We start from the raw sequence: 14,368 nt of genomic DNA on the forward strand, positions 1-14,368 counted from the left end.
AGGTGATGCTACTCAACTAAAATAAGAAACCAAACATGAGCATACCTAAACCAGGCTTATCTAAATCAAGCAACCAAACATGGTCTATTGTATCTGTGAAGCCAGGCTTTGCCAAACCGGGCTTAAAATTCTAGCCAGGCTAGACTTGGTCTAATAACCAAACGGACCCTTCATCTCCTCCTCCTCCTCCCTCTCTCTGGTTGCTCTCTCTACCCTCCACCAGGGGCACCGGCGGCAGCGCGCGGGAGGGCCGGGCGGCGGGGCGCGGGCGCAACGAAGAGGAGCTGGCTGGTCTCCCCCGTGGGACCAGACCCGGTAGGTAGCATACTGCTCGGCTCGGCTCATGCAGGCAGCATGTGGATCCGGAGGCGGGCGACTCGGATGCCGGAGTTGGCTTAGAGCGGACCCGGAGGTGCGAGATTTTTTTTATTTTTAACCTTTTTTAATATTATTTTAATTTCAACCCGTATTGGGTTTTATTTGCAGTTTGGTCGCGCCACTTGCCCCGGCACGACAGATAGCCTCTGTCGCGCCAGTGCATGTGGCGCGACAGGGTGGCCACGCTGGCGGCCCGAGCCAGCGCTGCGCCGCGTCGGCGATGACGTGGCCCTCCCTGTCGCGCCACAAGCACTGGCGGGCTGGCGCGACAAGGCCAATGTCCTGGGCCCGCACCGGCCTCTTCTTCCCCACACTCCCTTTCCTTCCCTCACTCCACCCCGACCAGAGCGCGTCCAGGGTCGCCGCCGGCCGCCCCCCTCCCAGATTCCCCCCAAATCCGGTGTTTGGGGGGGGGGTGGGGGGAAACGTTCCCCACCCTTCCCCGAAGGTATTGCTCCCATTTTTTCCTCCTTTAACCATGCACATTTGTAGATATTAGCGATTCTTGGTGATTAGGGTTTGGTTCTTGATTTGAAAAATAATGTCGTAGTTGATAGTTTTCTCATGATTAGTGCTTTAGATGATGCGTAGATGGTACTCTGCTCTCGATTTGGACGTGAGGTAGCACGTGCATGCATCGATTTATATGATTTCTAGGATTGAGTAGTGGGGATGTTAATATGGGTTTCACTCATGGATACTAGGCACCGTGAAGAATTGTTTTTGTAGTTGATTTCTTTGTATAAGTGATGAAGGTACTCCGATTTCTTTTTTGTTGTAGATGGACGAATTAGTTCGGGTTTTTCATGGTGGTATGGTTAAGGAAAATGGAGAGTTTGAGAATATGGTAGAGGATAAGGATTTGGTAGACCGGGTGGTTTCCAAACATTCATGTGGAATTGATGAAATATCTCTGAGGGGTAGATTTGATTGTGGTAAAGCTAGAGCACATTATGTTTTGATGACATTGGAATCTGAGATGCATTGGAGAAAGTACAAGGATATAGTAGCTCGTGCAAATGTGATTTGTTTGGAGGTGGTTGTTGAATTAACCCGTAGAACAAGATTAGAAGAACCAGTTGGGAGAGTAGATGAAATTCCATTTCCTATTGAGAATGACTCAAGAGTCAACCTTTGTAGAAGATGTCCCAAATCCCACTTGTGCTTCGGATTACGATATGGCAGTCGCTTCCGATCATTTGGGGCTAGATATCTTCGAGGCACAAGATGACATGGATGCTGCAGATGATGATGATATTTCTTAGGTTCGGAGGACAGTGAATACGATAGTAGTGATGAGGACGATGATGGTGAAGACACCGGGGTAGAAGAATGGGAGGGTAATGGTGTAGAGGCCCAAGTAGAGTAGGAAAATAATGCCGGCGATGGAGCCAACGCAATTGATGATGATCAACGATTTATTTATACCGCCGAGGAGTTGCGCATGTTGAAGTTAGCCCACGTTGAAGTCCCTGCGGTATCAAATGCTAAGGACCTTAGCAGGATCGATAGAGCCATTTGTGACAACTATTTTTGAAAGTGAGTGTGTAATTGATAGTGACTGTCCAGAGATTCGAAAGGGCATGAAGTTCAATTCCCTTCTAGAGTTGCAGTTTTTCTTGGCTGATTATGCAGTGCGTCACCACCGACCATTTTATGTGGTTCATTCAGACAAGAGGGTACGCTACGATGTGCTATGCAAGCAGGGATGTCTTTGGGGTGTTTGGGCACGTATCGTTAGTGGCACTGGTCAGTGGAAGATCACCAATGTAAAACAGCCTCACACATGTGCATCGTCGAAGCCGAAGCAAGTTCATGCACAGTGCACCGCATGTTACCTTACTCATCGGATCCTTGGTATTGTTCAGAAGGACAGCGACACCTCAGTTCCATCGCTTATGGAGTCTATTTTCGCTTTAAGTTAGTACCGGGTGAAGTACTCCAAAGCGTGGCGTGCAAAGCAACATAGCTCTGTTATGGGGAGATTGGTTAGAGTCATATGCCAGGGTGCCCAGGGTGTTGACGGGCATGTCTCTCTTCAATCCAGGCATAAGATGGTTCACGTACACGGGAAACATGATGCTCCCTCATAACGGAGTGTACAAGCATGTTTTACAAAGGGTGTTCTGGTGTTTTCCCCAATGTGCAGAAGCATTCCAGCATTGCCGACCTGTGATTCTCGTGGACGCCACATTCCTGACGGGTAAATATAAGGGGGCACTAATGATGGCCGTTGCCGTGGACCCTGATAGGCAACTAGTCCCTCTAGCATTTGCTTTGACCGAAGGAGAAAACAACGACAGCTGGTCTTGGTTTATGAAGCTGGTGCGGCTGTATGTGTTGGGTCCCTCGAGGCAAGTTTGTATGATATCTGACCGGCACCATGGTCTCCTAAGCTGTGTTAAAGAGCACATGGATGGATTTCCACCTCTTGTGCATAGGTGGTGCATGCGACACTTTGCAGCAAATATGTGGAGGCATCAGAAAAAGAAAGAACTAATTGGGAAACTAAAGTTGTTGTGTTCAGTGCGCACGGAGAAAGCTTTTGAAGAAAAACTTGCCGATTTAGAAAAGGACATGAATGAGAGGGCCAAGGAGTTGTTGAAAGGTGAAATGGTGGACAAGGACAAATGGTATCTTGCTTATGATGACGGGGGGTGGCGGTACGGTATCATGACCACAAACAACACTGAGTCAGTGAACAATATATTCAAAAGTATTCGATCAAGACCTGTTGCTGGCATTGTAGAGTTCTCTTTTGAAAAGTTGAACGAGTACTTCGTCGATAGATGGGGGAAAGCTCGGAGTTTGTTGGACAAGGGTCAACAGTGGGGACTAATAGCGCATGAACACCTTGGGGATGCCGAGAATAGATCGGTGAACCAACTTGCAGCGCCTTACGGGCCTGAAAGAATGATTTATGGTGTTAGAGGAGCAGGTGGTCAAAATATAGGAGGTGAGAGTCATGGAGGACGCCATTACAAAGTGGACCTCAGATTTGGAGACTGTACTTGCATGACTCCACAATTGTTACACCTTCCATGGTCGCACATAATAACGACATGTAGGGCCCGCGGTTTTTGTTTCAAAAGCCCCACTTACTTGAGTTCGTACTACGCTCGGTCGAACACAATCAAAATATGGGAGGCTAGTTTTGAACCTTACCTGGATCCATCTCAATGGCCGGAGTACGAGGGAGTAGAGTACGTGCCGGATGCATCACTGTTGAAACCTAAGAAAGGAAGGAGGCAAAAGAAAAGGCTCAAAGGTGATATGGATGAGGCGCAAGGTCGGGCTAGTGCAGACTACGGAACCAGTGACTTTGATGAGGACAAGAGCCAAAACCGTTGCTCCAAGTGCCATAGATTTTGTTCTCAGTGCAAATGTAAGAAGAAAAAGAAATCTAAACGAAAAAGAACGACCCAACCTAACCCAAGAAAGAGAAAAAGGCATAGCACACAGGTTTGTGCTTAGTATGAATAATAATTAGCAATACAAGTTTAAATAGAGTTCAATATTACTCAGCAATCGTTGTTGCAATATTATTTAATGATCGTCTATATTTATTGTTTTAATTACCATGATCATTGTAAATACTTTTTTGGTTCATTTTTCTGTTGGTTCTAACTGATCATGTTTTGATTTGTCACTGCAGGATGGCGCACCCCAGGTTCCCCCTACTGGAGACGTTCTACGACTCCAATCACCGAGCACACATCCTAGTTTACCGCGACGAGGTTTGTATTTGTTTTACCGAGCACACCTTCATTTATAAAAAATTTTCCTACCCTGTAACGACTCGTTTGCTATGATATCAGGCGCTTCAGCCCCTCCGCCCACGTACCCACTCCCCACTTCGGTGGGATGAGCGGTACGTGTCGTACCTTCGCCGGGCCGGGATGCTTCCTCTGGCGCGTGTTGTCTGTGCGGGGCTCCCAGTTATGGATGCACCTCTTTTGACTGCTTTTGTGGACCGATGGAGGCCGGAAACACATTCATTCCATTTACCTTGCGGGGAGGTCAGCATCAGTATGCAAGATGTGCCGATGATTCTCGAGCTACGTTTAGAGGGCAATGCAGTGATCAGCATGATTCAGACTGATGGATGGAGGGATATGGTGGAGGCACACATTGGGATTCGACCTCCAGAATCAGCTGAGGGAGTCAAGGACAGGAAGACCTCAGGGGTTAGCTCGGCTTGGTTGAAGTAGAATTTCAACCATTGTCCTCAGGGAGCACCTCAGGAGGCTGTAGAGCGGTATGCTCGCGTGTGGTTGTGGCACCTGTTAGGGGGCTTGCTGTTTCCCGATGGTTCTGGAAACACCATCTCATGGATGGTCCTTCCAATTCTTGGACAACAGTGGGAGAACATCGCTCAGTATAGCTGAGGGTCGGCAGCACTAGGTTGGCTTTACCGGCAGCATTGTGACGCATGTAGGCGTGCTGGCAATGACTCGAACATAGGAGGTTGTGCATACCTCTTGCAAATCTGGATTTGGGAGCGGTTTCCAGTCGGCCGGCCATACCGTGGTGAACTAGAGGTAATTCTTGGCTTACAATTAAATTTTGAGTTTAGTGCACATTATTTGTTGTTCTTAACCCTAATAAGCCTCCCTTTGCAGGTGTGGCCGCACCATGATCCTGAGTCGAGGCCCACCGTTGCTTACTGCTGGAAGAACATTGGAGCTGTCAGAGGGGATCCTTTGCGCCGGTACATGCATTACATGGACGACCTAGACTGCCTCACACAAAATCAGGTACTATATGCATCCGGGGGTTTTAAATAAATGTTTCTGTCCTCACAATAACTAATGCTTGCGCGTTACATAGATTTTCTGGACACCGTATATGAAGCGTCCCCTCTTAAGAGAAGACTTAAATGTGATACAAACATCAGTCCCAGGAGGCTGATGACACATTTATTACATCAGATGGTTCATCACCATACAACTCTACGCGGTAATGGGCAGAGGAGCGCCACTATCGCGAGGATTACAACCCACACCCACACAACGATATTAATTATAAAAAGAGGGTCATCAGAGTCTTGCGCCATGTGGTATCTCCTGCGGGTGACCCTAATCCACAGGCAAGGCTGGGTGCAAGACGGTACCCTACTCGACGTCTTCTAGAACAAAGTCTGGATCTTCCTCTGAAAAATTAAGAAATGGGGTGAGTACAATCGTACTCAGCAAGTCCAACCACACCCACGGAGGGGGTATAAACAGAATATAATGCACAGGGTAAATCAAGGATAAGGCTAGGGTTTAATTTACGGAAAGCAAATTTTATGCAGGGGTTCATCTGAAAGAAATGGTTTTCAAAACAAGTTTTCTGGTACCGAGTAACACGTGGAGTTGATCCACACAGGATCCCAGTTTTAAGTTGCTACCGGACTCCTCATCCACCGTAGCACACGGCACAATTGCCGGACACTTTTCTAAAACAACTCATGCCAACCCATCCCAAGGTAAACACTAGTTATGTGACCACACCGTAACTCGCCCAGTACTGTGGGCACGGCTATTCGAATAGATTCTTAACTCTGCAAAGGTGTGCAACTTTACCCACAAGCGGGGTACCGCAACTCGATCACCTTAGTGTCGGTGCAGATCCCAACAAAGCCATTACCCACCTTAGCTAGACCTGACTAGCCATCACGGGATGTACCAAGGGGTCATTGACCTATCACAGAGGTTTTAACCGGGGCATAAGTCACACAGAGCTAATCCCTTCTCCTTGATCACCCGTTGCTCTCAGCTCTCCTGATGGCTATCATACTAACTAGTGGGGTTTATGCCAAGCCGTTGCCCATTCAACGGTCGAGTGGTTTGCATGATAGTGGAGTTAGGTGAGATGACACATCAACTCGGTCCTTAATTGTGACAAGATGGATATCTCCCTTCCTTGTTCTGCCACACAGGCACGAGCACACCAGTCGGCAAATCACACAGAAATGCCATCCATCCCGTCTAAACTCATCTTTCGAAATTTCACATTTTTCCCTTCCCACACACTCACACATTTTCTTTTTGAAACAAGTTGTATTGTGTATAAGGTCCTAAGCGTTCTAGCAGCGATTAACGTCCAAATAAAACACGTTCAGACATTAATCTAGGTGGTCAAGGAATGGTTATAACAAATCAAGGGGTGGCTATCCAACCGTGTTTTCAGCAGGCAAAACATATGCAATTTTGTAAAATAGGCCAATAGGTTGTGTTTATAAAAACTAGGACAAAAGCATGCATCAAAGGGCGGGATTGAACTTGCCGTCTTCAAAGCCTTCCGGGAAGTCCTGATCGAGGTGCTGTCCTTCGGGCTCGGGGTCGCAAAACTGATCCTCATTCGCTTGCTCGCAATACTGCTCGTCTATGGGCTCTCCTTCGTTCACACCGTGATCTACGGCATAAACAAACAAACACACAATCAAGAAAAAGAAATAAAAGTTTTTATCGTTGAGCTCGAATCGGAAATAATTAAGATATGATGATAGGGGTAATATTTTAGGGCGGTTTCCTAATGGCATGGCCAACACTATGTTAGGATTGGCGTGATAAAGTTTTAGGTCGATCGGGGGTCGTTTGGCGCATGAAATGATAGGTTACAGAGAGGTCTAGGGGTTAAATAAGGGGTCAGGGACCTGTTTGTAATTATTCTTGAGAAGGCAGGGGCTTGTTTGGTATTTTAGAATTTATCAGGGTCATTTTGAAAAAAGGTCGGGGTTTATTTATAGATATGTCTATGTGAGGGAAGGGTTTATTCTGAAATATATTAAAGGAAGGGTTTAATTTGCAAAAAAGGTAAAAAGGTGGAAGGGCTCTTAAGTAAATAAAAGAGAGGGGAGGGGGTTTTGGGCATATTTGCCCTTTTCTTCTTCCTCCCGACCGGGAAATAGGGGAGGGGCGTGAGGGGCGTCGGTGACGCCTGGCCGGCGGCCTCGGGGTGCGACGGCGACCATGGGGAGGGGGTAAAGGGAGAGGGAGTCGCGGTGGGTCGATTCCCCCATTTAATTTGGGCAGAGGTGGCCTGTGGAGGCGCGGCCGTGGTGGTGGGCGGCGGCCGGCTCTGGTCGGCGCGGCGGCGGTGCTGCAGAGCCTGGCGACGGCCGGGGTTAGGGGGGAAAGCACGAGGGAGCCTCGGGGATTTGGTTCCCCCGCTCACCTTGGGTGATGGCGGCCTGTGGGCGGCTCTCCACAGCGGCGGCGGCAGCGGACAGTGAGGCTCGCGGCGGCGGCATTGCTGAGCTAGGAAGGGAGGGGCCGGAGATGGTGGAGGTGGTCGTGAGGGTGCCGAGCGATGGGATGGGCTTATTTAAAGGCGTGGCGAGGCGGTGGAGCGGGCGGGGCGGGTCGGTGCCGGCCGGTGAGCATCGAGGCGAGCAGTGGGGTGTGGTGGCGTGTAGCGGGGATGGGACGTTTCGGGCAGGCGTGGGCGGCAGCAGTGGCGAGCACAGGGCACCGGCGGCGTGCGCTGGAGTCGCGTGGCGGTGCTGTAGCTAGGCAACGGGCGGCACGACGAGCGCACGTGGGCGGGCCCGGGAGCAGCGGTGAGCGGGACCGGGGCGGCCGGCGTCGAGCCGCAAACAGCGAGCGGCACGGCGGGCGGCGCGCGTCGCGTGGCGCACGCGTGCGTCGAGGCGGCAAGGAGACTCGGCATGCGCAGCGGCGTCAGTGGCGTGCGTTGCGCGGCGAGCTGCGCGCAGGCATCGCGGCACGCAGAGCGCGTGCGCGGGGCCGGGCAGGGGAGGCGGTTGCGAGCGCGTGCGCGCGGGCGGCGCCGAGCGGGGCGGTGAGCTCGTGCGCGTAGTAGCGACCTGCACGGCGAGGGCAATGGGTAGCAGCGTGCGCGTGCGCGAGCCGCGCGTGGGGTTGGCCAGGGCGGGGCACACGTGCAGGAGGCGAGGCGCGCGGTTGGGAAGGCGGGGTCGGGCGGTGCGCGGGCCGAGCGACGTCGCGGCGCGGCGTGCCGAGTGCTGTGCGCGCGTGTGCGTGCGCATGGGCAGGCCGGGGGTGGTGCACGCGCATTAGGAGGCAAACGTGGTCGGGGGCGGTACGCGGGCGTGGTCGGGGCGGCGTGCGTTGGCGCGCGCGGCGCTTGGAGGCGTACGGGAGCGGGGCAGAGGAGGGAGAGAGGAGGAAGGGAGGAGGAGGAGGAAAGAAGAAAATGGAGAAAGGAAAATGGAAAAAGGGAAAAGAAAAGAAAAAAAAAAGAAAAAGAAAAGGAGAGAGAGAGGGAAAAGAGAGAGATTCACGGCGAACCTTTCGGCGGCGACCACGACGCCGGTCGGGCACGCGCGGCGGTCGCTGGCGCGTGCTGCGGCTTTGGCGGGAAGCGGCGTGCGCGGAACGAGGGGAACAGAGGGATGGAATGGGGACTGGATTCGGGTGTCGGGACAGGGGAAAAGATCTCGGGAGTTAGGGTTCAGGTTTTAGGAGGATTTGAGCTCAACGACGGAAATAATTTTAAAAGAATATTTTAGTGAGTGATTTATTCTTGATAGATTTTTGGGATGTCACAGTATAGTCGAGACGAGCTGGAGGAGTTGGGCCTTAGTCACATTTGTAGAAGAGATGCAGAACTGTGGAGGACGTGTGTTCCTTTGATTTTCTACTTCGTAGTTGAGCTCCACTTACCGCACCGTGTTAAGAGACAGTTCTCAAGACTGCAAGACTTCCCTCCAGAGGCTATTTCTACTTTCCAGGCATTGCATCGGTATGTTGTATTTAATTTGAATTTTATTAGTCCTAGCGAATATAATGTCACTAACATAACGCTCATATGTCAGAATTGACAGGAAGAAACGCTACACTGAGAATGATTGGCGTGTCAAACACGCAGTGCCTCTAGCGCAGTGGGACCAGAGGCAAAGGATGGATCCGGAACTTGGATCAGCACATAAGAACAACCATTACAAGGAATACCTTCGTTGGTTCCATTCAGTCACTAGAGTTTCAATCAAGCCGCCACGGTCAACTGAGCCTATAGAAGACCATCCGGACACGGATGATGATGATGACATCATCGACGAGTACGATGACATCACACACAGAGGAGTGCAGCCCGAGAGGGGCCCTTTACAGAACTACATGGTAATCAACGCTTTCTGAATGTTGTGTCCTTAGAAATAAACTCACAAATTCAATTATGTTAGGACTAACTCAATCTTATCAGGCACAACAACTCGGCCGTCTCGCTAACGAGGCAGGCGTGGCAATGGCCCATGCAAGCGAAGGAGATAATGGAGGGGGCCACTTTAGGGCATTTGTCGAGGTAACCATATTTATGTTTAGTTATACTGTCACCATCTTTGTAATGCTTTCTTACGGTATTTGCCTAACATTTTATGGCTGCACACAGAGGGTACGCAGGAGTTGCAGGCGGATGGCCGCGAAGCTTAATTGCATGGCTCGCCCTAACGAGGACTTTGGTCCACTGGCCCCTGGTGCGGGAGCTTCTAGTGCACGTGGCCCCACCTCAAGCAACCGTACACCAATTCACTACGGTGATGTGACCGCTACAACTCCTTTGCCCTCCGGTTCCAGAAGTCGTTCGCGGTCCACTTCGAGGACGGCATCACGTGCCATGTCTAGGGGGAAAGCTATCCAGTCACCAGAAACCAGTGGAGAGTCCGACCGCCAGGACAACTCAGAAGATGAAGACCCAACCTTTCAGGTACTCAGGATGTCTCAGTTATTTGATGCTCCCCTAGGAACGCAGACTCAGGGCGAATCAAGCCAGGTAAGCATGTCTAATTGAAATGTTTTAACTTAGAGGTGATACTGCATCATTATAAAGAAAACGTGATTTTGTACACATTTTCGGTCTTCAACATGCCTCCATATTATATATTTTTGTGCAGGCACCTCAGGATGCTCCTCCAGACTCCGGGGCCGCTTCCCCTCCGCATCGCCGACAAAGGCGTTCTCGTGACCACACCGACGTTGGTAGCGCGAACGTGATCCCAACAGTTCCTCGAAGGCAACGGCGCCCCACCGACCCTTTCAGCCCTGCCGAGCGTGGACGGCACCGTAGATGAAGGAGCACCGACACTTTGTTCCTAGATGTATTGTAAAAATGCAACCTAGAACCTATTTGTGCTTGTCATGAACTATTTGTGCTTGTCATGGACCACTTTAGGTTGAGATGGACAAGATCCTTGTAATGGACTACTGTAGCTTCTAATGGACTATGTGCTTGTGTGCTGACGGCTCTCTATCTCTTTATTGGTTGGTTTGAATTTATCTTATTTGGTCAGTAATGGTTCAAATTGTGAGTCACTTTGGTCAGCTTCAAATAGCATTCACCAGCAGCAGAAGCAAGCAGCAGCGAGAGGGAGCAGCAAGGAAGAGCAGCAAGGTAGTAGCTGGCCGAATTCTGTGCTTGTCGCGCCATTCCGTGTGGCGCTACAAACCTACTCTGTAGCGCCACTGGGAGTGGCGCAACCAAAAGGACCTGCCATGGCAGTCGAATTCTGTGCTTGACGCGCCACTCCGGGTGGCGCGACAAGCCTACTCTATCGCGCCATTGGTAGTGGCGCGACCAAAGGGACCTGCCACGCCACCAAGTGAAAAATGCAGTCCTTACTGGGCTTGGGCACACAATGGCGCGGCAGAGGGGACCATACAATTATAAATAAAACAAGCTAATCAGAGTCCAATCATATATAGAGTCCATACAATTATAAATAAAACAAGCTAATCAGAGTCGCCTTCAATCAAAAGCTCTCCCCAACCATCATCATCACCATCTCCATCATCTTGGACTACAGCTTTCCCCTTTCTTACCTCAATTTGGGACACTATGACATCTACTTCCGCTGCATTCATTGACCACCACTCGTCATCATCTCCATCATCAGGAATGTGGTCATGCTCAGAAGCACTCTTCCCTTTGTCCTGCATTGCACTGTTCCCTTGGTTATGGACTACAGGTGTGTCCACTGCTTTTCCTTTCCTGTCAGACGGGTGATCCTGGGCAGGTAAGTCTCCTACAAGTGTCTTCATTGCCTCCATTTGAGTAGCTCTAACACCCAAAACCTCCGTGCTCGCGGATGACACATACTTCTCAACATTGGGCACCTTATGTGGCAGATCGGCAACTAGGGCCTGCATTGCCTCCATCTGAGCCTCTTGAGCTAAATCCTCCATCTTTTCCATTTCTTCCATCCTCTTATTAGCCTCCAATTTCTGAAAATATTCTTCCCATGAACCCTTTGGGTATTTAGCTTCCAGATCAACAGTAAAACATTTCTTTGCTCTTTCCTCCCTTAACCTCTGCCTCTCCATCTCCTCCTCCTCCTTCTTCTTCTCATAATTTGCCAAAACCTCCCTATCTGTGAGGGGCCGTGGGTACTTGCTTCAGTTCCTCCTCCAATAAACAATGCAATCCTCAAGAGTTGCCTTTTCTGCTGCCTTCTTTCCATACTCACGCCATAGGTCTTGGAGTACAGGCCCTGACAGAAATGACTCAAGGGGCAAAGTAACTTAGTAATCCTTCCTTATCTTCAGTTTTCTATTTAAAGTGTCGCGAGATTTCCAAGGCTCGTTTGTTCTGCCCAATTGCAACATTAGCTCATACCGGCCTTCAAACCACTCCCAATCACATGTCCTTCCCTCCTGAAAAATTATTGAGAGCCAAACATTCAGAAATGTTAATATACCAAATACTAGCACAATGACAGAATCATAAGGAGTTTCAACTTTGTGGTTAATATACGAACCCAATACTCTCCGTAGCTATTGCCACAGTAATATCCGTAGCCAAGCTCAGAAGGAACTACGCCTTTTGTGGGCAGAATACCACACTTGCATCGAAGACTAGGAGTAGTTGTACATGGCCATGACTTCTTCCCACTCTCAAATTCTCGCACTTCCTCTTCTATCGGCCAATGAGATCTAGGACCATAAATATACTCATTGAAGTCACATGCCGGCCATCCATCCTGCATGACAAATAACATTAGCCACATAATTACAACAAAATTAAAGAATCAATGCTACAGTACATGACACTTACTCTAGTCTTTAGCGAGCATCTAAAAAAGGGAGTGAACTTTGGAGGGACACCAATATTAGGCCTTTGAAGTTTGGCACGAACACCGCAATGACATTTGGGAGGATTGTTCACACGATATATAGCAGCTTCTTACTTCTCTTCCTCTGTCATAGGTTGTGGATTTGGTGGGGGAGGGACCCATCGTCTAAACTCATTGTACGCCCACGACTCTGATCGATAATAAGGGAACAACCGAATTCTAGGATCGAACTTATCCGGACCATCGATCCACTGAAAGAAAAGGCAGTGGCAAGGATTCAATGAATCATTCCACTTGCATATGTAGAATGCTCTACCGGCCGTCTTGGGATGCCTCGATTGCTTCACCTCTACCAGCTGATTGCCCGGTTCACAACGACAGAATGGAACTGGAAGGGCACGAGGGACTGGGGCATCCTCATCACACTCGGATGGGTACTGTCCACCACCAAGCAGCTTGTACCGGGCATCGCTCATTGCCATGTGCACTGCAGATACATAAATTCAATTGCTATGTGAAATAAACAAAATACTTATGGAAACAAAAACAAAATAATTATGGAAACAAAGTATATACTAATTAAGCACAATATACCAGCGCTCAAAATATAATATGTACATTCCTAAAACTATGGAATAAAATTACATGTAACTCATATTAACATCCCCACCTCCTAGAAATCATATTAATCGATGCATGCACGTACTACCTCACGTCCAAATCGAGAGCAGAGTACCACCTACGTATCATCTAAAATCCTAATCATGAGAAAACTATCAACAAAACCACCATTTCTCATATCAAGAACCTAACCCTAATAAAAAAAAACCACCAATAACTACTAATGCACATGGTTAAACGATGAGATATTAGGGGCAATAACTTCGGACAAGGATGGGGAACGATTCCCCGCACTTTTTCCCCTAAAAAAATCCGATTTTGGGGGGGATCTCGGGAGGCGGCGGCCGGCGTCGTCGCCCTGGCTGCAGTTCTGGTCGGAGAGGAGGAGGGAAAGAAAGGGAGGGTGGGGGAGAAGGGGCCGGCGCAGGCCCAAGAGATTGGCCTTGTCGCGCCAGCCCGCATGGCGCGACAAGATTGTCGCGCCAGTGCATGTGGGGCGACAGGGAGGTCCACGTCATCGCCGACGCGGCGCAGCGCTAGCTCGGGCCGCCAGCGTGGCCACCCTGTCGCGCCACATGCACTGGCGCGACAGAGGCTATCTGTCGCGCCGAGGCAAGTGGCGCGACCAAATGGGGTACTTCCTGCAAATAAAAACCAATATGGGTTGAAATTAAAATATTATTAAAAAAGGTTAAAAATAAAAAAAATTCCCCTTTCCCCAGCGGCGTGAGCGCAAATCCATGGGCGGCGGTGGCGCCCCTCCTCGGGTGGGCATAGCTCTTCCAAGGCGGTGGCAACTCCTCACCAGCAGGCCACTGGCAGCCCGGGAGCTCCTCCCCCCAGCGGCCCTCGCCTCTGCAGGTTGAGTTCCTTCCCTCACCATAGGTAATGGATCTCTCCCGCGCCCGATCTCCCCCTCTAATCGATGCTCCCTTATGCTTCGTGCTCGGATCTAGCCAACAGGGTGGGTCTTCTCTGGGTACAGCGGATGGGTGATGTACACAGCGTCCTCAGCCAGGGATGTGGTGTTCGTGCAGGAGCTGCTGGGGAGGGACCCACTGCTCGTCTTCGGCGAGGGTGAGTATGGCGTCACGGCCATGTTCTAGGCGGCCACTATGGGAGGCAGCGCCGACGTGTTTCAGGCTGCTTCTCTGCTTGACCACTCCATGTCGCTGAGGTGCTCGACGAATTGCCAGGAAGGGGAAGGTGTCTCCGGGGGCAGGTCCGTGTTTTGGCTGGAGATGATGAGCTCGGCCGTACACACTGCAAAGAGAGGCAGGAGCATGGACATGCTGAGCGAGCTGCTCGAGGAGGGGCGCTCTAGCATGTCCATAT

General features: G+C 50.2%; 1 protein-coding gene and 1 long non-coding RNA gene across 2 annotated transcripts; one reads left to right on the plus strand and one right to left on the minus strand.

Moving 5' to 3' along the window:
* The first annotated feature begins 7,547 nt into the window (after positions 1-7,547).
* Positions 7,548-10,560, plus strand: LOC120685177. The gene is made up of 6 exons (XM_039967000.1): positions 7,548-7,740; positions 8,997-9,090; positions 9,173-9,467; positions 9,550-9,648; positions 9,736-10,116; positions 10,516-10,560. The coding sequence occupies exons 1-6, from the start codon at positions 7,548-7,550 to the stop codon at positions 10,558-10,560; spliced, it is 1,107 nt and encodes a 368-aa protein (XP_039822934.1).
* A 1,358-nt stretch (positions 10,561-11,918) lies between these two features.
* On the minus strand, positions 11,919-12,899 carry LOC120686246. The gene is made up of 3 exons (XR_005680058.1): positions 12,394-12,899; positions 12,098-12,319; positions 11,919-11,993 (listed from the first exon to the last, which is right to left on the minus strand). It is a non-coding gene; the product is annotated as an uncharacterized LOC120686246 (long non-coding RNA).
* Positions 12,900-14,368: the final 1,469 nt, after the last annotated feature.

Source organism: Panicum virgatum, chromosome 8N (assembly GCF_016808335.1).
Source record: "Panicum virgatum strain AP13 chromosome 8N, P.virgatum_v5, whole genome shotgun sequence".
In the NCBI taxonomy this organism is placed as follows: domain Eukaryota; kingdom Viridiplantae; phylum Streptophyta; class Magnoliopsida; order Poales; family Poaceae; genus Panicum; species Panicum virgatum.

Coding starts and splice junctions, on each gene's coding strand:
- LOC120685177 (XM_039967000.1), top strand. CDS start 7,548: ATGGCGGCCTGTGGGCGGCTCTCCACAGCGGCGGCGGCAGCGGACAGT. Junction 7,741..8,996: donor GGGCGGGTCGGTGCCGGCCG/GTGAGCATCGAG, acceptor TCTACTTCGTAG/TTGAGCTCCACTTACCGCAC. Junction 10,117..10,515: donor CTCAGGGCGAATCAAGCCAG/GTAAGCATGTCT, acceptor GGACCACTTTAG/GTTGAGATGGACAAGATCCT.